The sequence below is a fragment of the Symphodus melops genome (genome assembly GCF_947650265.1).
Source record: "Symphodus melops genome assembly, chromosome: 8".
Classification (NCBI taxonomy): Eukaryota; Metazoa; Chordata; class Actinopteri; order Labriformes; family Labridae; genus Symphodus; species Symphodus melops.
The window spans coordinates 10,822,467-10,845,945 of NC_136698.1; the positions used below are offsets into that span (position 1 = coordinate 10,822,467).

The 23,479-nt window shown below is 37.2% G+C and overlaps 1 protein-coding gene across 1 annotated transcript; it reads left to right on the plus strand.

The window, feature by feature from the left end:
• Nucleotides 1-5,044: 5,044 nt before the first annotated feature.
• Nucleotides 5,045-15,329, plus strand: nmur1a (neuromedin U receptor 1a). Its single transcript, XM_079351037.1, has 3 exons — nucleotides 5,045-5,194; nucleotides 10,106-11,050; nucleotides 13,828-15,329. The coding sequence occupies exons 2-3, from the start codon at nucleotides 10,132-10,134 to the stop codon at nucleotides 14,205-14,207; spliced, it is 1,299 nt and encodes a 432-aa protein (XP_079207163.1). The 5' UTR covers nucleotides 5,045-5,194; nucleotides 10,106-10,131; the 3' UTR covers nucleotides 14,208-15,329.
• The last annotated feature ends 8,150 nt before the right edge of the window (nucleotides 15,330-23,479 follow it).

The following is a 23,479-nucleotide window of genomic DNA, read 5'->3' on the forward strand; positions in this document are numbered from 1 at the left end:
TATACAATCCACATTTTAGATGAGGCAAAAATCTAACAATGTAGATTGGGCATTAAAGGATCTATTTATTAACTGACCCTCTCGTGTCTCTCCAGTACATTTGCTCTGAGGGCTCTTGCTACTAAACTTGCTCCATGCAACTTTAAATAAACTTGACAAATACATCAGCTATTGAGACGTGCCTTAAAACCTCTGACTGCAATGTCAGCCAGTCAGTGTGTGAAAAGATGTCCACAATAATGGATTTCACTGAAAGGACAAGCTATCAAGCTGTCACACCAATAAGTGAACCTACACTGACATTAGCCCGAAACAAGAAATCTGACAAACCAGCTCAGCATGTCACATACTGCAGGGCTTCAATCTGAGTGACTTTAATCATGGACATTTAAAACAAAAGGTAATAGGTAACACAAAAGTTGTATCTTATGTGTACAGTTCTTATTCAATACAGCCAGAAACCATTAAGCAAAAACAAAAAAAAACATGTCAGATTTACACACTGGCTGGTAAAAACAAAGTTGCATTTATCAGCAGCATTAGCAGCGATGTAGCTGGACAACTAAATAGACAGATTCAGGCCATACAAACATGCACTAATGTAGTTGTAGCATTATAGATACATAATTTTACTCCTTTTTAATTTGACTTACTTTGCTTTACCAAGTAGGAACTGGAGAGAACCAACTGTAAATAAAACATCAGGGATCTTTTGCTACAAGCAGAAACAGGAGTTACAAAAAAGAAAAAAAAAGGTAACAAAATCAAATCAAACTCCCCTTGATCATATTCCTTGGTTGCAGAGTTGATTGAGAATTCATGATGTTAAGAACCCCACTGCATCTTCAACAGGTATCTTCAGATCAAGTGTTTCGCCCCTTAACTCGTACGACTCGCCTGAGAGGGGCAGCAAAATCTCACTTAGCCTTCATTTGCAACTGGGTTACAAGGGTTTCACTTAAAAATAAAACATATAACTTAATCTGATTATATTATTTTAACGAGTTTAAAGCGAAAAAGACATCTAGCTTTGCAGATCTTGCATGATGTGTGAAAAACTTAAAGGTCAGTGTGATCACTTTTTGAAAAACATCAGTGTTGTGAGGTTTTGCTAAACAACTGCTCAACAGAGATTTGTCATTCATGGAGCATTGAAATGCGACACAGGCTCGCGATTCAATTATTCACTCCTATCTTCTTATCTGCATATGTTCCACCTGAAATTAGGAATATTTCATGTCAGAAACCTGACTGCAGAGGGGTTAGGCTGATTCCACATAGGGGGACAAATAGTGACTATCCAGTTTGATAACCTGCCTGCGCATTGGAGGCAATTTCCTACTCTTCTACCAAATATGTCTTGAACCTTCTTATTTTCACTATCCCCCAAAAACCACCAAATAATATTGAAAAATAAAAAAAGATTGTTACCAAGTTTGACAAAGGCAAGGCAAAGCAAGTTTATTTCTGTAGCACATTTAAGGCCATTCAAAGTGCTTTATGCAAGAAATCAAAAGCATAATGACAGGCAGTCTATTTGCAATTTAACTTTTCACAATTACCAGGTGTATAGACTTTTTCTTTCCACACCTTGGAAGACTCAAACTAACGATTCACTGCTGAGTCAAGGTAAGCTATTCATTCATGTTGCCCTCGACAATCAGCTGCCAAACACAGAGCACTTTGGAGTATTCTACTCAACAGCACTTTGTCACAGCTTTTCATTAAGTTATAACTTGTGTTTTCTTTCCCGTAACCTGGAAACCATACCCCCTTATGGAAGATCTTCCAATCTCTTATCTGAAGAAGATGAAGAGTGATGAAAAAGAAAGCTTCTGGAATTGAATGGAGTGAGTAAACAGGTTTAATCTACTAGGATGTCTCCTGTCTAAAGATGTGACATAAATTTATAATGCTCCACCTTAAATTTATAGGGATAGGATCAAGTGATAATACTGTATAACAGAACAAAAAAATGGTGACATGAAATAAAATATTCACTCACAACTGTATGTGATCATGAATGTAATATATTGAAAATATAAAGTCATTTAATCATTAATTGTTTCAGAGTCACGCAAATTTGAGTTTGTAAATGTGGGTTTTAATTTACAATAAACAAATGTACATTCACAAATAAAGAAAATAATTTTAATTGTACTGACCATTCATAAATTACAAGATAATTTAGAAATATGAAATGCTAAGTAAAACAATAAATAGTATTTATACTGATAATATTTCCATAATTGTACGTAACCTTTTAAATCTCTAATAGGTTTCTCTGAGCTGTTGACTGTTTGGTTTTTAAATTATTATTCACATCTTTACCTTTTAGTTTACAGACTTTAGTAAATAAAGCAAGAAAACACATTAGCATAAAAAAAAACAGGACTTGGGATTTTCCCCCCATCTTTCTTATGCTCCTGCTTGTGTCCCTTTGTGACATGGAGTCTAATTTTGGAAAAGGAAATCCCTCTCTGACTCTGCAGGCTTCTCTATTCACACTATATTTTAATATCTGCCAAACAACAAACCCACTTTCCTTCTATTAACCCAACATTATTTCTAGTCCATTTCTGTTTTGCAGTATTCAGCCTGCTAGCCTTTAGTCTGTACCTTGAACTGCTAGCACCTTGCCTGCTAGTTTCCTGTATGCACCATGGCCAACAAGCAAGTCTGATCCCATGCCTCCTCGTCTATAGAATGCTTCCCAGCCAGGGATTGCACTCCTGCGTCAATTCTAGTCTACTACAGTATCTACCTGTCTTTAGCTGGCTTGTCAGCAGGCTAGCCTGTTATGCTTTCCTTTAAACTTCTGTAGACTTCAGTGGACGGCTAAAAGAGTCTCCACCGACACTTCCAGGCACCACTGGTGGGTTCATAACTGAACAGAAGGGGCTACATGCCTCCCAATACCATCGGCAGTCCCAGCTGCTCAGAGCAAGTAAAGACGCTTAGCTAAAAAGCTAAAAGAGACTTGTGTCAAAGATCTGCCTCCAGTCCTGCCACTTTCCCAGACATGTCTCGAACATACTGATGGCAAATAACAAGTTGCAGCAGTCATTACGATTAGCCAATCAGGTGTAACACAAAATGCTTGACAAAACTGGTCCTCTTGTGACTAATAACTGGTCCTATAGCTGGCGTTGTCCCTCCTAATTTATTCTTTCGGATTTGACTTTGATTTATTGGCTTGCAAACTTTGGTAATGGTCTTCTTTATGATCCTGATAGAATAATAGGCCTCTTTCTGCTTATATTCAATGTGTTCACTGCAATACAGTGTTGTTGAGTAAATCTGATAAGGTTTCATCACCCAGTCCAAAGGAAAGGTTTGATATTTACAGTATGAATGATTTCTGCTTACATTTACATCATACCAGTTATTTTATCATGTTTTATTCTAGGTTTGTGTGCGTTAATAAAATTGTCTGACTTTTCAGCATATAAAGGTGTTTTGTGTGAAGAGGGCTTGCAAGAGTGAGTGCACATTCCAGCATGTGTTTGGCGTGGTCTTTCAAAGTGAATCACTCGCCAACTCAAACATAGATTTAGTTTAAAGCCCTGAACAGTTAATCACTCACCCACTTTTATATAGGTTGAGTGAGCCTTGATTCTTAATTACCTAAATGTTCTTCTCCTTAAAAAGAATTGGTTACTAGACGACATGTCAGGTTGTGATAAGAAACAGGCCAGGTAGGAAGTGTCTTCCCCTACAGATTGGACAAAGGATCCGGGAGTGTGATGCACCAATGAGAGAACCACACATCAAGAGACGCATTTGGAAAGCTGCCCAATTGGAGGAAGGAAACCACACATTCTTGAATGCATTATTTGGTTAGATATTCTCTGTCTAGTGTATAAAAGGGTTCAGGGAAAGATAGTCAGGGCTCAGACTTCGTGAACTGACCAGGTATCTGTCTGTCGTCAGGGACACGTAGTGTTGAACCCAGAGACTCTGTAACTTGTATTCTTGATTCATCGGGTTAATAAATTCTGTTAAACTGAAAGAGACGTCTTCAGTCATTCCTCTCATCCCATCAAAAGAATGCGCAGAGAGATTTGAGGTAATTATTTAGAGGAGTCAGATTTCTATTAACAACATGTAGGAAAAGGATTAAATAGCAAACTTTTATCCTTCAATCCTCAGTTGTATCGGCTCTATTATGGGTCCTTTTGAATGAAACTAAAAAAAAATTGTTTTAAATGTAAATGTCTGACTTATTCTATATAGTTTATGTCTTGGCAAAGCTAAGTGTATGTAGGTGAGCTCTGCTTGGCCACATTACACCTGGAAATCATTGACAGAAAGTTTGAAAAATAATTCTTCAGCAGAAAATGTGCCATATGTAAAACCTTTGGATGGGAAGGCACTTTGCCAACCCACTTTGTATATTCCTTACAGGGACAGCATCAGCAGCTGTGTCTTACTAGCAGGCACAGCATGTAGCCTACAGTTGGAAACCTGCTGCAACTGCACTTCCTTTTTATGGCCCTTTTCCTTATAGTAGCCAATCAATAAATCTAAAATCAAATGGTGCCTTGATTAATTGCATGCTGCACAGGCATTTTTATTTTACATGTGGGTCATGATAATCATTGTGAACAAATAGCATCCAAACGTATCTGTTAATTAATTGACAGCCTAGAAGCAAGAATCTGTCAAAGATTCATATTTATCCCCAGTGTTGTAAGCCTGTAACTATGTGTTCTGGTCATTTTACTTTTACAACACATAGCAAAGTAGTTGCATATGTTATCAGAGTTATTCAATAACTACATTAACTTTTCTATTCAGCATCTTATAGGTGGAACAGAATTAGATGGAAGCTCTTCTCTTTATAGAAAGGCCAAAGTCCAGCGCAGTAAAGTTAAATACTTTACTGCACTGGAGTACTTGTCCTTGAATTAATATAGAAGCAAACTAAAACAAATTGAGAGTACGATTTCCAAACTACCTTTACAATATAAATACACATGAATGTGTGGTACATAAAGAGGATTGAAAAGAGGGAGGATGACATGGTAAGACAGTGTTCGTGTGTGGATACTGGATGTATGTGTGTGACTGTGCGCGTGCTTAAGGAGAGAGCGACAGACTGGGAGGAGAGTGGACTGAGAGAGCAGCACATGGTTCACAATCTGCTAAAGACACTAATATTTGGGAATAACAACAAGGGATCTTATTAGAGGTAAGAAGATGTATGTTCTTTGAAAATCAAATATGATGATTTTGGGGACAAAGCTCTATCATTTTTTCATCAATTATCTATTGTGATTTAATGGCTGGCTTGGCTTTCACAGGCACAGTTAGTGTGCCTAGGAAAGCAAAGTGAATGTAGGTGATGACTAACTGAATGGATATTACCAAGTAATAAACTGAATTAGTCACCTAAATACTGTATTACTGTGCCTTTCTGTACTTTCTTTTAATGAAGACTTTTGTAAATTTGAAATCTCAGTTTTTTAATTTTGTGGTAAAAAAAAAAAAAAAAAAGTAAAGCGAACAATCTGTGAAATGTAACCTCTATGAGTTACAGTATGTTTAAATTGATTATAATGGCAATCTTACTTAACATTTTGTTTATTTCGTATGTATTTTTTTTTTATCTCGGCTAAAGACAAAGACTAGAGTTTGCATCTGTCATCTTCATTTAACTAAGTGATGTCTTTAAACCTAAGGTTACTGCAAAGCTAAGCCAAACTGGATTGTAGGGGTACTAAAACCAATGAAATTAAATTAGAGTTCAGAATCTGGAGAAGAGTGAGGGAATAACATTTCAGTATGCATGGCTCTTCTAGACTTTGCTCTGCTTTTAACTTCATCATGCTTTTTAAGAAATTAAGTGGCCAGTAAAAAAAATGCGAGGGTAGAGTGAAAATATCAAATGAAGTCAAGAAAGGTGCTGCCTGTTAGTACAGAAAAATGGTAGTTATGAAACAGAATGTCTCCAGTGTTAAGGACATGAAGACATAAATGAAGACAGGGTCTCTTTTATTCTTTAAAACATTTATTTTGTACAATTCTTCTATACCAAACAATAACCTGTTCACCAAATTAAAAAATGTAGTCCCACACATTGTGACATTTTAAACCATTGTGGAGAAACAGTGTCAGGTTGACACCAATGCACAAACTGGAACACGTTATTTTCGCATGTGCACAAGAATAAAATGTGTGGTTAGGATTATCTTCTATCTATCTATAAATCCATGAATCTCTGTGTGTTTTGAATGTCTGTCTGTCTGTCTGTCTGTCTGTCTGTCTGTCTGTCTGTGTTTGTTATGTACTGGGTCATTACAATCACAGTTCAGTAAAATATTCGGCCAGTGTTCTTTGTGTCACTGAGTTGACTAGACAGGACACATGCATCAATACTTATAACTAATAACATACCTCTTGTTTTGCAAAATGGATGCCATCTTTAGTTAATACTCTGTGACTTTCTGTTTCGCTGTAAATACTGTCCCATTTTCCCTTTGAATATTAATAATATCATTAATGTAATAATATTTAATATTTAACATCCGTCTGTCCAGCTTTTGAATTTACGCCAACGTTAGCTAACCGTGATTAACAAGCCAGATATAATCAATTAATCAGGATGAAATCACTCGGCCAATGTTGTGTAACTTTGTTTGCTAGCTTAACAGTATACTGGACCTGTATGGAATTTTATGCGATTCCCCTCTCCATTTCCTTAAAGCTGTCCTCTTTTCTAAACATTGAATTGTGTAACTAAGATGTATACGCGGAGGGACATTAACTGTTAGCCTATGTAGACCTATATAAGATCACCCTTCATAATGTTATGTCTGGAATGCAATCCAGATTAATGCTGTTGGATCATCACACCTAAATCTCAGCATCCCCAATGTATGCGAGTGCATCACAGCTACAAACCTTGAATCTGTTGCAACTTTGAAACTGTCTCTGATCTTTATTACAGCATAAGTATACACACGGATGTTTTTACTGCATCTCATTAGTATGATAGACAAGTAGCATGTGCCGTGATGGACATCCGGAGCTGTGGTATAAAAATTCTGCAGACAAAAGGAGCAATTATGGCACATTGGTGGCTGCACTCAGAGGCCACATGGGAATGGTTTCTAGTATTCATTGTGTGGAATTTATTGTAAAGCTGTTGATGTGCTGGTACAGTACAGTGACAGCACGTCCCAGAACTGGTACTTCCTCCTCACTTTATGTGCAGATTGAGGGCTTTAGCCAGAATATACTTAATGCATCTTGATGGAGCAGACAACTGTCTCCAGTCCATACCTTTAATGGTATATTTAAAAAAAAAAATACTGTTGTTTTATTCCTGTTCACCATCAATAGTCATTTAAGTCAGCGTTTGCTGACTCTAATGTATACAAATGTATCATGACCTGTCGTTGTGCCTGGAATATAATCATGAACAATTTTTAACGCTTCAAATGTAACTTCTAAAGCAATTAACGTTAATTCCTGCTCTCTGATATTCTTAAGGACTTCGCCCGCACATCTTGTTCCTGCCACTGTAAGTAACAAGCAATTGACAGTGGGTTAGAGAGGTCACTGGTTTAAGACCTACAGAATAATGTTGTCAAAGAGCAGCACAAGCATGTCATAATTAATAATATAAACGTGCCGTTGAAGAAATAGTTATATATGTTCTGGATTTGTGTTTGTTTGCCTTTTTGGTTGATTAAACAAAGTTAACGCACTTTAATGTATTTTGGGTAAATATAATCTATTAGCTTAGCTTAGTACAAATACTTACTGTACATGAGTTTGAGCAAATCAAATGATCAGTATCTCGAAAGCATACTTAGAAGTACATGATCTCTCATGTGCTTTTATCTGTAAGAAACAGAAGTAAACCTACCTTGTTATGGACATTATGTGCCGGGGGAAGGATTGGCATGGAACGTTAACGTTCCAAAGTATTCACCTGTTGCCTGGCAACATGCTCCCTGCTAATAGTCTATCACATACCCCCCCCCCCCCTGCCAAAAAAAAAAAAAAATGATAAACTGACCTTTTGAAGAAGTACAGCTGGTGAAGACTAAGCAACTTTAAGGTAGGACTGTACGCTACACAATATTTTGCATTCACTATGAACATGCACAATAATCCTATTCCAAGGGACTGCGTGAAATCAATGAATAAGATAAATAAAATCATCATGTTTATATGCACAATGTACTCGAACAAGCATTTAATCTTTTAGAGGGATAGAAGGCCATCAATTCACGTGATTTTGCAAAAAATTACACCAAGACACTGTCAAAACCTAGCAGTGGACTCTGAGGTAACTAAATGCTCGGGAAAGAGACAAAAGCAAGATGTGGTTGGTGAAGACAAACAACATTTTGCTAATAAGATTCATTTGATATCCATGAGAGATATCACAGCATTGTACAATGTTATTCCACATAGAAAAGTTTCATCATAGTACTAAGGTTATCTACCAGGGCTTAATTAGTCTTAGTTTGATGTGAATTTGCCTTCGATAAATAATTGAAATGACTTACTTAACTTAACTTAACTTAATACCCTTCACCTCTTGCCATTTACATTTACACAGTGCTTTGAGTACTAACAGTACAGTGCATATATTTGAAAGTATCTTCCTACTGGAAAAAAGACCAAGAATAGTGACTGTCTTATTCATTAAGTCATGTGTCACAGACTTACTTCTGTCATTTAAAGCACAGATCTTCACCCTCCGAGCTTATAAAAGAACAAAAAAAACAGACAATGCCCACTTTTCTCTGGGTCATCTTTTTTGTTGCCAAAAATGATAATGAAATCTTTTTTGTTGCCAAAAATGATAATGAACACTCAACTGAACCTTTGCATAAATAAAACTGTATGTTTATTACACATTTTTAAACCTGCATTAACTGTTTTTTTAATGCTGACTTTGGCCAAAATTAGCATTTATTTGAATTTGTGTCCCTTACCAATCGGTCCAATATTCAGTTCCATTAAAAAGATGTTATTTTTACACCCAACTCAAGAGAAAACTGGCCTTTCAGTTCTGAGGATTTTTCACAGTGATCATCAGCTATTGTTAAGTTTGATTGTCCTCAATGTGCTGCTGGGTAAAAGGTTGCTACTGGATTTGTGGAGATGCTTTGATTGATATAGGTGCCTGTACAGTAGCATGAAACATTTATTTTAAGAGTATGGGAGAAAATACAAGTGCAGAATTCTGGAAAGTAAATGATCTGGAAAAAACCCCCCAGAATATTATGATTCATTCAGTTTAATTAGCCTTATTAATTTAAAAAATGGTGATGCATGCATTCATATTGCTAACTAGTAAAAAACAAGACGAGGGATCAAGTTAAACTCTTACCCCTGGCTCACACTGCAGAATAATTGGGCCGATTTCAGATACGATTCTTCCTTCCAATAGCAGGGTTGCTCCCGACTCAAGGCTGCTCGGAACCAATTATCTGCCCAGATTGTCTTGTAGTGTGAGTGGTACAAAGTTCCAATCCAAGTTAAAATCCCTGATCTGCTCAGAGATCATCGGAGATCAATATTATCATAATATTATGTAACTTCTAATTCTCGCTGTCCCCTGCAGTCCGTTGGAGTTTTCAAATAACACTTTATTGACAATTGTCAACACTCTGTCCCGATTTCACTCGTATAGTGTGAGCTATCAGGTCGTGCCCCACAATTGGGTCACATGGTGTAAGCACATAAATCGTAAATTCTGGTAATTCATCATAAAGGATTCAGTCGTACCAGTCGTGCCAATCCAACTTTCATACTATCAGGGAAAATAGTACATTGTGAGCCAGGCTCCGGAAGGTAGTCGGTTCCCAGTGCAGACCATATATGGAGATTGCTCTGGGAGCTGGAGAGGTGTTAGACCACTTTCTGGGCACTGAATCAGCTGCCAGGGGCACCCCCATTACTCTGACTTCTCTCCATTAGTGCATGTCCATAGGATCCTTTGTGCATGTGCATATTTCAGCTTATGTGTGTGTAGTATGATTATCGAAAAGTAAACGCCTAATTTCCCCTTGCGGAATCAATGAAGTAAATGTTAATGTTAATATCAAAACTGATCTCTTTTTTATCTTTCCTTTTACAGATAGCCAGACTGTCACCTTCAGCAAGATGTCAGCTTCTTACAACTGCTCTTACGATTTAATGGCTGAGACAGGCGAGTGGCTTTGTCCCCAAGGGGGAAACTATCCAAATCTGACCTCTGGTGTGAACAACAGCCACATGGATGTTGATGCTTGTCTAAAAGTGGAGGAGTACTTGGAAAAATGTCTGGGGCCTCGGCGGTCGTCTGTGTTCCTCCCCGTCTTCCTCACCTACTTTTTCATCTTTGTGGTTGGTGTTGTTGGGAATGTCCTAACATGCACTGTCATTGCACGCAACAAAGTGATGTGGATACCAACAAACTACTACTTGTTCAGCCTGGCGGTGTCAGACCTGCTGGTACTGCTGCTCGGCATGCCATTGGAGCTGTACGAGCTGTGGCAGAACTACCCGTTCCTCCTGGGGCAGGGGGGATGCTACTTTAAAACATTTCTGTTTGAGACTGTTTGCTTAGCATCAATACTCAACGTGACAGCTCTTAGTGTTGAGCGCTACATTGCAGTTGTACACCCTCTGCGTGCAAAGTATGTTGTGACCCGCACCCATGCCAAGAGGGTCATTCTTGTAGTGTGGGGGGTTTCAGTGTTGTGTTCTTTACCTAACACCAGTCTGCATGGGATCATCAAGCTTTACGGTCGCTCCATTGGCTTCGATGGGAATACTAACTTTGAGATCCCTGACTCTGCAATCTGTACTCTGGTCAAACCACACTGGATATACAACCTGACCATCCAGGTGACTACCTTGTTATTTTTCATCATACCCATGCTCACCATCAGTGTTCTCTACATGCTCATTGGGCTACAGCTGAAGCAGGAGAAGATGCGTCAAGCGCTGCAGGCAGAATCAGGCTTCGCACAAGACAGCTTCTGTAATGTACGAACACAACAACAGAAGGCCCGCCGCCGACAGGTCACAAAAATGTTGTGTGAGTATCCAACCCTTCTTCATCTTTTATCCTTCTCCTCAAAATGGTGAATATGTTGCAACTTAAACCTGATGCCTAATAAGGTCCTCAGATAACACAAAATCACTTCGAGCAGTGATGGAATATCCATTAAGTCCAGACATTGCACCATCCAACTCTTTTTTAAGCAAAACAAATACTGCAAAACTACGACTACACAACCACAAAAGACAATGAACTGACACAGAGGGTAACAAAGACAGAGACTAAATAGACATGAGGTAATTAGACACAGGTGAGACTAATGACAGGTGAGGACAATCAGGGCAGTCACACAGGCAGGAAACACAAGGAACAAAGAACACAAGACCAGAACACTTGAGAACAAGTAAAAAGTAAAACCAAACAATGACAACACCACCTAAACCAGATCAACACAGAGGGAAACCAGAGAGGCATGGGAACACAGAAAGCTACACAGTAAACATGAAAACACTGAAGATCAGAAACACAACTAAAAACTCAGGAAACGCTAAAGACTGAACTAAGAAACCTTAATGCACAAGTAAAACAGGCAACAATAATAAAGACAACATAGAAGGATACGAGGAAACACAGTAAGATGGAAAAAACACAAGGGGATAAATAAAACAGAACTCAAAATTCTGAAATATGACCTAAACGAAACCAAACCATGACAAAACCGGCCAAAAAAGATAAAACTTGCAGCCAGACTTGGGTTAAGCCAGCAAGTGGCAACTCAATGAAGCAGTAAATAAGTAGCCATAAAATTAATAAGACCTACAAAAAAGTTACAATGAATAAATGAGAAATTTTAGATTGCGTGTAAGAATCTCAATGTGCTTAGCGTAGATTGTATAGAATATGGTTCCAAAGTCTCAGAGCGTAAAAAGCAGAATGCAGCATCTCCATATGTTTAAATTCTGCTCTGTGGAACAACTCAAAGAAAAGAACCCGAGGACCTGAGGCGCCGAGCTGATTTATAAACTAAAATCATTTCTGAAAGGTAGTCTGGTGCAGGGCCCTGTTGTGCTTTATAAACTAATAAATAAAATCAATAGAAAAAGCCCCCTGCACTTTATGTCGCTGGGAATTTTCAACCACAAAGGTGAGCATAACCAGTAACACAGTACACTGCTACAAAAGTGCATATGATCTCCACACTAAAAGGTACAAGCAATATTAGCAAGGGGGTTACAGGGGATCAGTCATTTATTTCCACAACAATAATTTCATGTTTAAGTCGCACATTTTTAAACTTTTGGTCTTGTTTTTGTGTGAAGTTTCTGACATTTTGCCTGCCTGAGATTCACATCAAAAAACAGTTTCCTGTATTGGTTTTCCACCAATCACAAAACAGCATAAAAGTGTCAAGCCCAGCGATGGACACCCTGACAGCCCCACAAATATGATGCCAAAACATTTCAACTGCCCCCTTGTGGCTGGCTGCAGTATAAATATTTGAGATATTCTCACTGTTGAAGGCCAAAATATACATACATTTAAGAAGAAAATAAAACGTTTAAATAATGACAAGTTGTTTTGACCAAAATGTGTATTTGAACATCCGACCTTTACAGTGTCTGTCAAGAACGAGGTGGACCTCGCACAAATGTAGATGCATGACCCGTGCTCTAAAGAAGACTACCTGAGATTGTGGATTTATGCTATTAGACCCTGTGTTGTTCCTGCTGTGGCAACAAAAGAAAACCTGCCTTCAGATATAATGTTAACATGAGAAAAATACAAGTGACTTTTAACTGACATAACTGCCCTGGAAAACTGATTGATTGTGACAACCTACAGTGACCCTGTACTAACGTTTGCTTACCGAGCTTATGTAAGCTAATTAGCACTCCGCCACACTTTTACAAAGAAGAATTTCTTGCCCTTCTCAAATGGCAGTGTTTTTTTTTTTCCTGGAAACGTACCAAATAGATATAGATGTCCTTTGTTTTTTTAGGCTTTCATCCTGACAGCAGTTTATAGGGAAAGATTCTCCACTATTTTATATGGTAATGAAAGGTGACTCCATACAGTTTGTGCAGATCATATGAATCACTTTCTACCTTATTAAACATGGATTTTTTTAGATCGAACAGATGGTGATAAAAGACAGTAATAAACGCTGACAGAGTGCTGTCAACTGTTTGAAGCTAATCATCCATACCTTCCCTAAATGACATGCTACGCCATTAATTACTATATTCTCTAATTCTTGTCTACATAGGTTGAGATGTCTGTTTGATATTACTCCTTATCAGCTTACTAAATATGTGAAACAATAAGAATCCATTTATTTATTTAAAGCAACACAAAGCGCAGGTTTACATATCTGTTCTGCATTTCTTCTATAAGTGTAGAACCATAAATGCCTCCTCTAGCAAAAGTACAATTAATTTGAATTTGAATGAGAGGTGCAAATGTAGCCTTCTTCAGCAGCAGGCAGTTTCAATCTTTGGAAATAATTATTTAAAAATGTTTTAATCATTCTTTTTTCCTGATGGTCTCCTTTTCTTTGGTTGATCACAAGGAGGCATTAGTATTCCTTCAGTCATTTCCAGCTAAAACTCCTCACAGTAGCTTTTAATTTATTTATTTTTCACACTAATGTGCAAATTAAAGATTAAAATTAAAATAGTTTCCTAATATCAGTATTACAAAGCTTCAAAATAAGCCCTTGATGAAGAGCAGAGCATTTTGGCATCATGCATTAATGTACCGCTGTTAACATTTTCTCAAAAAGCATTAACTGTCCCTTCCCCTCTTTTTTCCAGTCATTTTAGTGGTGGTTTTCGGAATCTGTTGGGCGCCGTTTCACACAGACCGCCTCATGTGGAGTTTCATCAGCGACTGGACTGACAACCACCTGGAAATCTTTGAGTATGTGCACATCATTTCAGGAGTGTTTTTCTATCTCAGCTCAGCAGTAAACCCCATCCTCTACAACCTCATGTCCACACGCTTTAGAGAAATGTTCAAGGAGGTCATGTGTCACCGGCAACATCACAACACTCCTAGGAAACACTCACTCAGCGTGACACGAGTGACGCTCCGCAGTACCCTAAGTGATGTCCCGCATGGCAATGGAGCAGCTGTTGTCGAAGCCGAGGCAGAAGAAGCGGAGGTCAGGATGAAAGATGAGACCAGCATTTAAATTGAAGAAAAGATGATGTTAAAGGGGATACTGTATGTTGTGATATGGCTTGGTGACTCACTCTGAGCAACTATAACCATCAACTTTCATCTCCAACCACTTTGAGTAGGTGCATCAGCTAAATACATAAATAGCCAGAGTTTAAGGAGTGCAGACAACCAGCGACAATCTTCTGCTAACGCTGCCAGACTGCAGCGTGTTACCATGCTGCTTTTCAAGACGTTATTCTTATTTCAGAAAAACACATAACGATGTAAAGGCATACGTTTTTTAAAAACGAGAATGATATCTTTGCCAGCTTGAAAAACATGTGTTGTTCCATGTACAGGTTTTTTTTTTCTTTTAAATTGCTTCATTTAATTTGGTAAAATAAGTTTAAATGTCGACAATGCAGTTTACAAATGCAGATATATTTTATTTGAGGGAAATAGGTTGATCAACAGATGCTAATGTTTAAAACTATTTTAAATGTATACATTGTTGGTGGCATGCAGTAAGTGTATGGTACTCATGCTGGTGTTTTTTAACAGTCAAATCTCAATGTTTATTCTTTGGACCATAAAGGGTCCAATTAAAAAAAAAATGGCTTGATATATGATTGTAGAAAAGTGAATGTCTTTTTTATTTACTTGACTTTATTCAACTGCTCTTATTGTTCATGCTGTTAGGAGCCACACACTGTGTAGAGGGATTATTTACATAGAATTATCATTTGTATTGTAAATTTCATGTACTCACATCACGTGTATTGTCCTCTGATGACAAACTCAGTATAAGATACTGTTATGTTCTGCCAATGCACATCCCTGTTTACATATTCCAGCAGTGTGTCTTAACGTTTACAGTATAGCTAACTGTGTTAATGCTTTTATTGTTGGCAGTGTACCTTGTGCTGAAGTGTTATCCATTGTCCAAAAAGTAATGACATTAAAGAAAATCAATGTTATATCTGAACTACCAGTGCTGACATGAGAAGTTACTGTCCTGACTGGTTACATGAAAATTGTAAAAGTTCTCAAAGATGACCAAACTTTTTCACGGCAGTCATGTTACAAAATGTTACGACAAACTGCTTATATGTTATGTAAAAGACTATCTCAATAAAGGTTTAATAAAAAATAAATAAAAACATCACATTACTATGAAATATTTTTTCTGAATAAATTGGCTCACAACTGGCTAATCATGAAAAATTAAGCTCACTTGGGGGGGGGTGCAGTACGTCAGCATTCATTATTTAGTGAATCGCTTGTACTTCTTAATATAAACCTTTGGTATGACAGTAATCTGTCCATTTTCACATTTTCTTTTGTGTTGTAGTTTACTTCTGGAGAAACTAACGACCTGACTCACTCTCGTGCATTTAACACGTATAGGACTGTCACAATAGGCTTCACTTAAGCACATCAGTTATATTCATTTATAATAATTCATCACTCCAAGCTTAGGCTGTCTTTATCTTTCTGAGTCTTAATGTTTATAATGTACCTATTTAAGAATATTGTTAAAGCCCAGAGCCATATGATCATTACATTATTATAATAAGATGTGCAAGCTTGTCATCTAGTTAATTCATTGATTTGTATCGCTGTATGAATGTCTTCTTAATTTTTTTTAACTGTAAATGTTTGTGTGCAGCAAATATGGTTGTATTTTATACATATTACATATATACATATGTCAATTCAATTCAAAATGGCATACAATCACTGTTGGTGGATGAATAATGGGGACACTTCAGTCAAGGCTGCAGCTCAGTGTGATTGCCTTGTCAGAGCTTTGAATTGCACATTCTGCTCACTGAGGTTTGAAGACTCCTTTTAATCAAAATTCTGTTAAAAATGAAATAACCAAGCGGTCATGTAGTTGAAGTGAAGTAGCCATTAACAATATTAACACTGAAGCTTGAGTGTTGATGACATGGCAACCTGCCTGAATATCAACTCTTGGGAGGAGGGGGCAGGTGCAGACTACTCAAAGTGCTTTATAGTTGCAGTCCATCTTCCATTCCTGTCATTCTGTCTTTTATTCATTTGATTGAACAGATAATCACCTTCCTATCACCACATTGTCTTTCAGGCAACCAGTCATTAAAAATAATTCATCTTCCATGTGTCGGCTTAACTTCATCCCATCATCCAGGAATAGTCAGTATCTCCTCTCTTCGTGTTAGTCTGCTCTAAAAAGACACAGAAAATCTCTGGGTTTTGTTCACCAAAATATTTTTGGTGTCTACACCTCAATACCTCTCATACATAAATGGCGTTCATCTTCATATAATAGCACACAGTAGTGTACAAAATAATTACAAGCTACAAAATGACAGCACTTGATCTCAATCTCAAATGATCTCAATTTACTTCTCAAGAAACATATCTCACTCTTCTTTGAAAATAGTCAAAGTAATGCTTTCCACATACATAAAAACAAAAGACAAATGTTATTTATGTGAAGACCTTGCAAGAACCAAAAGGGTTTATGTATCAGTAAAAAAATTATGAAAAGACATAGTTTGTTTTCTTCCTGCTAAGAAAATCTCACATCACACGGTGAACTTGTATACTAAAGCCTAATTCTATCCTATTCTTTTTCCTGTTTAATCCTATAAATCCAGCTGACTTTATGTAGGAAGTTGGTGAAATTGGTATAACGTGTTTGGAATGAAACAGCAAGACATAAATGAGTTGAATGGCACCAGAGGCTTGTAACTCTTGAACCAGCTGGAATGATAGGGATTGTGATAATCTTAGGAGCAACATTGGAGACCACTTCAATATTTGTTATCAAAATAACAGCAACTGTAGTGATCATCTCACACTAGCTCACGCCAGGGGCACGGTGAAGATTGGAAATAAGGCCTCATGAATGCATGAGCACAACTCCCAGCAGAGTCCATCAGTAGATTGTGAATGCAAACACCCTTCTCTTAGTTGAACCCATCTGGAGGAGCACAACCCTGCTGTAAAACGGTTTTCACAAACAGCAATAGAAGAAGAAAACAAAACCGAAATGTGCAGAAAAATAGCATTTAGCCAGGAGACATGGGGACAATACCCCACAGGAAAATAGGGCACACTGAATGTAAGGTGCCACAATCATATGTTTGCATTTATATGCACAGTAAGCTACAGTGCCAGCTCAATTAGGCCATTTAATTGGACACCTGTCCTTGTCCATTGTAAAAGCACCATGAGAAAATCAGCAGTTTCCCCCATTAGCTTGTTACTACTGGACCTTTTTGAGGTTGAATTATCATGTCAAATACAACTGTTTTTCTTTCCCCCATGTACTAAATGTGCTATACTCCTTAAACTTATACAATGTCTAAAGTCAGTTTCGGTTCAGGGTAGACTTTAGACCTTAATTTTAATATTTAATATTATTAAATTAATTAATATTATTCTTTTTCACAACACCATTTCTGTCCAAACACACAATTCCTACCAAAGAACATACATACAGAAAACACTGAGTATAACACAAACAGAGTTAGACAGTCAAGTTCTTCGGACATTTACATGGCATTAAATGTTTAGGTTTATTAATTATTCATATGACACCTCATACTGATTTAAGAAACAAACATTACCCCCAAAGTTCACACATGACCAGTTTATAATTTCTGATAAACAGAGCAGTGATGATGCACACTTAATTTGTTCTTTCTCTGTTTGTACAGTATCAGCAAGAAATTTCATACAAGAGACCGACCTGCCGTGTGTGCCAGTAGTAGCTTTCTGTAGAAACACTGGCCTGCCACTAAAATGTGCCCAGCATTAATATCAAGAGTGGGGGCAAACATAATGAAAATACACTCACACTATCTGTTAATGGAGACTGCCATCTGCAATTATAGCTTTAGGAAATAGGTTAAACTTAATGTAGTGCAGGTTTAATTTAGTCAAAACTCCAACCAAGAACATCCACCAGACGTGTGCGTTGCATGTCAGATCCACTCCTGTACCAACAGACTGCATATTCAAAGGAACAGCATCACAAAACAGCTTGAGTTGCAAGACCAAGGAGTTACCACCGTATATACAGAATCACGCACACAGCATGAGATAATGCCATGGACTTGGTATAAAACCCCTTAATAAACACAATAAGGTCATTTTGCCAATCGTCAAAACTGAGTGATTTATTCTAAAGAGTAAACTGGATGTTTTGATGTTGTTTTGGTGTCTGGTGTCCTCTCCTGTTGAATCGTTTCAGTGGTAAATGGGTGCCCATGTTACTGATTGGAATTACATTCAGCTACTGTCCCGTAAGAGAGAATTCATGCATTCTGAAATGACACAAATTCACCTGGCTTCCATCTATGACTAGGTAATGTCAAGTGTAATTTATTTTTGTGCTTTTGTTAGTGTCTGACCAAAAAAGAGACGTGATTTCTTTGGATAACTCTTTCTCATAATGTGAAAAAATATATATAGAGAGCTTTGTAATAAGATCTTTCAAACTCTTATTCTTTAGAAAATGTCACCCAACAGAAAAATCAAACAAAGAATGCCAAGTATAACATGATCAGTTAAACTCTTTGAGGGTGTTTATTTCCTTATCACATAAAGGCACTCTTAGAGATACTGGAAAATCACAAGTTGACTCCAAATGTCTCTAATACTGACAGTCATCAAATGATGCTTTAGAAACCAAATACCGGTACTGTCTAAATGAATTCAAAGTTAAAAGTTGTTTGGGCTTGTCTTGTCACACTGTGCTGTTTCTCGTCCGTTTGCATACGCCCTGTCCTGTCGTTTGTTTGTTTTTTTGAGGGGGGGGGGTAATTTAAAATCATACTTTTTTACATTTGTTCTGTTTCATATCCACAAGGACATCAAACATGTATTTCTAAAATTTGAAATGTGAACTTTAATGTGAAATTAATAATACAGAAGTACAGTGCCTTTTAGGTCTACTACAGATACAGAATAGGTTATGGTCACAGACTGAAGAATGTACAGTACATGTACATTTAAAAAGAGTAAACAAGCATGACTTCTGTTAATGATCCCTGTTTTTTTCTTAAGGAGGGACTGAGGATTACTTGCTTTTATTGTTCTAGTGTGATACAATGTTAATTATTCATCAAGAATTTCTATCACCTTTCAATTTGGAATTAGTCACACTCCATCTTTGATTCTGGCTGTAGTTCATTTGTATGCCTGTGTGTGTGAACTGGATGATCATTACATCTTATAACCCTCAAAAGGGTTTTAATTTATCTTTCATCCCAAAGGATTTTTTCTGTAACACACATCTAACACAGTTGTTTCCTCTGCTAACTTGCTGACCCCTATTTCTGCTTTCAGACTCCATAAATGGATGTAAACTAATCACATCATGAAGTTAGAATGAATAATTGCAGAGATGCTCCCACATGCTCCCATTCACCAGGAGTCAAGCCTTGCCCTCCGAGTTCCATATGAATGAAGAAATGACAGGATGTAAACACATTTACTTTACAACATTGTTGTTGTTGTTATTAAGGAGTGAGATTCATATGTTGTTGCAATGGTGCTATACATTTGTGACATCTGACTCTGGCCTCTCAATTCATTCCTGTAACGAAGACCCCTGCCATAGCAGTCATTCACCATAACTTCTAGGTGGACCATTCATTATTTTAAATAGCATTAATAAGTGAGTGAGGTAGGAGACACATTTCTCATCATAAATATCAAGAGAGTATCCCTAATTACAATAATCATAAGCCAGTCAGGAAATAAGCACTGCATGTGCTGCATTGGTCTATATCCTGTTGTGACTTTATCAGAGCTGAATACAGAGAGGGAGTTTGATTACATTGCTTATTGAACTATATATTTTTCCATATGAAATGGTATAAAATCATACTGTCAAGTTTCAATCATACAAATAATCTGTTTCAAATTTAAGCCGAGGATGGATGAAAAGTGGCACTCACTTTTCAAATCCTTTTTTCATTAGCTTCATTTTCAGAGTTTTGAAAAGGATTCGGTTGTTGAAATATTGATCTGTTAGTGGGACTGACGGGGTGTGAATTTCGAGGACTATTTTCTTTATTTTGCTGCAACAATAATCTTTGAAAAAACTGAAACGCAGATGCAGATTTGCAGTAACCCACTTTGGAGTCCAACATTCACAGCGTTAGCCGTAATGCGTTTTTTTATTGCATACAAAGTAAACATTACTTCCCCAAATGCATCACATTTGCAAACATATCCAAAGTTAAGAGATGCATAACTCTCAAAGTCAAATCATATGAGGTTGATGTGCAGTGACACATGGAGAGATTGTGCAAAAACAAGTGAAGGCTTCATCTGGTTTACATTTTGAGTACTCATGAGACCAAAGCTGCTGAAGCACGACATTTTTATACAGCCCCTTCGATTAATAAACTTCGTAATATGCACATTTGATTTCAGGAGTGTGTGTAAAAGGCTCAGAACATGGAAACTGTGTAGATCCATACATGAATTTAAAAATCATTCTTAATGCCTCTGATAAGAATAGCAGATGGTTCAATAACCTTGAGGAGGACATAAATGGTGCTGACATTTTTAAATCTCTTTAAGGTAGACGATGTGGAGGAGAGAGCAGAGCATAATAGTTTGCAGAAGTCATCACAATCGCTGCTTTCCGAGGGTCAAACACATGACAGTCAGCACGTGCAGTGATTATGTGCACAAACAGGAAAACAGAATTAAAATGTAAAGAGCTGCTGTGAAACAAACTGCACACAGAGATTAAAAAAGAATCTGTTTATTCAAATACAAAACATTTCTGAGTCTATCAAAATTAAAATTTTACTGAAAGAAAAACCAGAGGAAATCGAGAATTTGATCCGTCAAATCCTCATTTTAAAAATGTATTTGTACTCAGCTGACACTGAGAACAATGTGTCAAACAATGAGCATGGCAAATTATAAACAGTGCAAGTAAAACAGGGCCTCCAAAGCTTTGTTATTGTCAACCAGACAGTGTAATGTCTCTGAAGGAATAATCAAGTAGATAAAGGCCAATTTGATTTAAACAAGGTGGGAGTGGGTACCCAGAAGGTGCTCACACTTCCTGTGCGACCTGGGAGAAGCTCATTTCACAAATTGCCCCGGGAGGCATTAATAAAGTAGCTTGAATTGAATTAAGTGATTAATTCAAGTTACCATTTCAGCATTCAGGAGGTGCCCACACACCCTTCACAAGCCATAATGGGCACACTGAGACAACAGACAACAAACCTAGTGAGGCAGTAAATATATTTGCCATTGGGTTTCTGATGTGTTCAGTGACCAATGTCTTTGTTGATTTTTTTTTGTTAATTATTGAAATAGCTCCTTTTGGAATTGAATTGACGAGTTGACGCTATACAAATAAAGATTGATTGAAAGAGCATGTCTCACGGTCAAAGCTTCAATACTTCATCCATTAATCCAAACTCATCTAAGGTAATTCTTGTAATTTATAAGATGTCTGCTTAGTTTTACAGGCAGTCTGTGTTGATTCCTGTCAGAATGATGGACATGATGTACAACGATTTCAGTTATTAAAAGTTTATGCATTGCCATTTTGCCCCAGGAATGTACAGTGGGTATACGAAAAGTATTCAGACCCCTTTAAACTTCTCACTATTAGCCATTTGCTAAAATCAAAAAGTTCATTTCGTTTTTCATTAATGTACACTCAACACCCCAAACTTGACAGAAAAAAACAGAAATGTAGAATTTTTTGCAAATTTATTAAAAAAGAAACCCATACCAACTCAAGTTTATCAAGTTTGAGAATTATAGTATCAGAATTGCTTTTTCTGAATCAGTTTTTATTGCCAAATACATTTACATATACAAGAAATGTGTTAGGTGTATTGGTGCAAAAGAAAACACAAGACTAAAATAACAAGTACTTAAGTCAAATCAAATATGAGAAGCAATTACCAATAAGATAGAATTTAAAAAATGTCCAGTGAGCGTTGATGTATGCATGTATGCGTTGATGCACATGAAACAATTAGAAGTCTCTATGGAGTCCACTGATAATGTGGAATCAGTGCAACACTACAGTTGATGAAATTCACTAACTTATGAAGGCAGCAAATGACGTACATGAATCTATCTTGAGTCTTAAATAAACACATGCTATATTAAGGCAATATAATTATATTTTAAGATAAATTGACCATGTTTTGATTTTGCTGAAGGGGTTAAGGGTTGAATTTTCTGATGCTAATCTGCCATATATGCAGAGATATGACAATCATATTGAACCTTGTTGTTATCAGAGTGTCTGATGAGTTTCACCCTGAGGATAGTGATAGACACATTTCATGTCTGCAGGTAAGTCATTTCAGATCACTTGCTTCATTATCTAAAGTATTCTCCCCCTCATCTACCAGAAGAGAAGTGGAAGTGTACTGAGCAGCACTTGAGCAATTTACTGCAATGAGAAGGAAACATAATGGAAACCACAAAGATCTATATAGTATCACTTTAAATGAACAGTGATCAGAGAACACACTCTCAGAATCCCTATGCCGGCCATCTTAACCCAGAAAAAGGGTGACAGATTATAACAGTGATTGAATCTCACCCTGAGGCCCATGCTACTGCTGTCAGGTCTAAACAAAAAGCAGTCCCCCAAACTGACAGCAGAACAGTAAAAGGTAAAACTCAAGCACAAATGACACAAGTAATTAATGATGCAGGACATGAATCCCATATGAAGCCACCATGTAATAATAACTGCTAGAATGTTCATGCAAACATTATGCAAAGACAGAATCAGTGCATGGATAAGTGCACAGAATGCTATTCTCTATATGTCGGTGGTTAACCACAGTAATCGATCAGAAATAAGACACAGCAGACTGGATGCAAGACACTAAGACCCATTTTAAAGAGACAAACATGTCATAATACACTTGTTAAGGATCCTCTCGCCTAATCCTGAAAGTTACTTTCTGAACATGACCATCAAAACACTCAAAGTCGAAGTGAAAAATATACAGACACTAACAGTATTCCTGGTTACTTGACTTCATGTGAAAAAATGACTGTGATCAAACTTCACCAACAGTTTGATGAGATGTTTGCAGCTGATTGGTGATGTCAAAAGGCTCCTCATGTGTATTGCCTCTCAACTAAAAACGTTATTATTATTTTTATTATTACGGGACATAATATAAACGACCACTTGTACATTAGTTTGCTGAGAGACTTTGGGAGCCAAAAGGTCAATTCACTATTTATTCCTAAAAAGAAAGTAGCTAAATACATTTACACATTTACACAGAACCA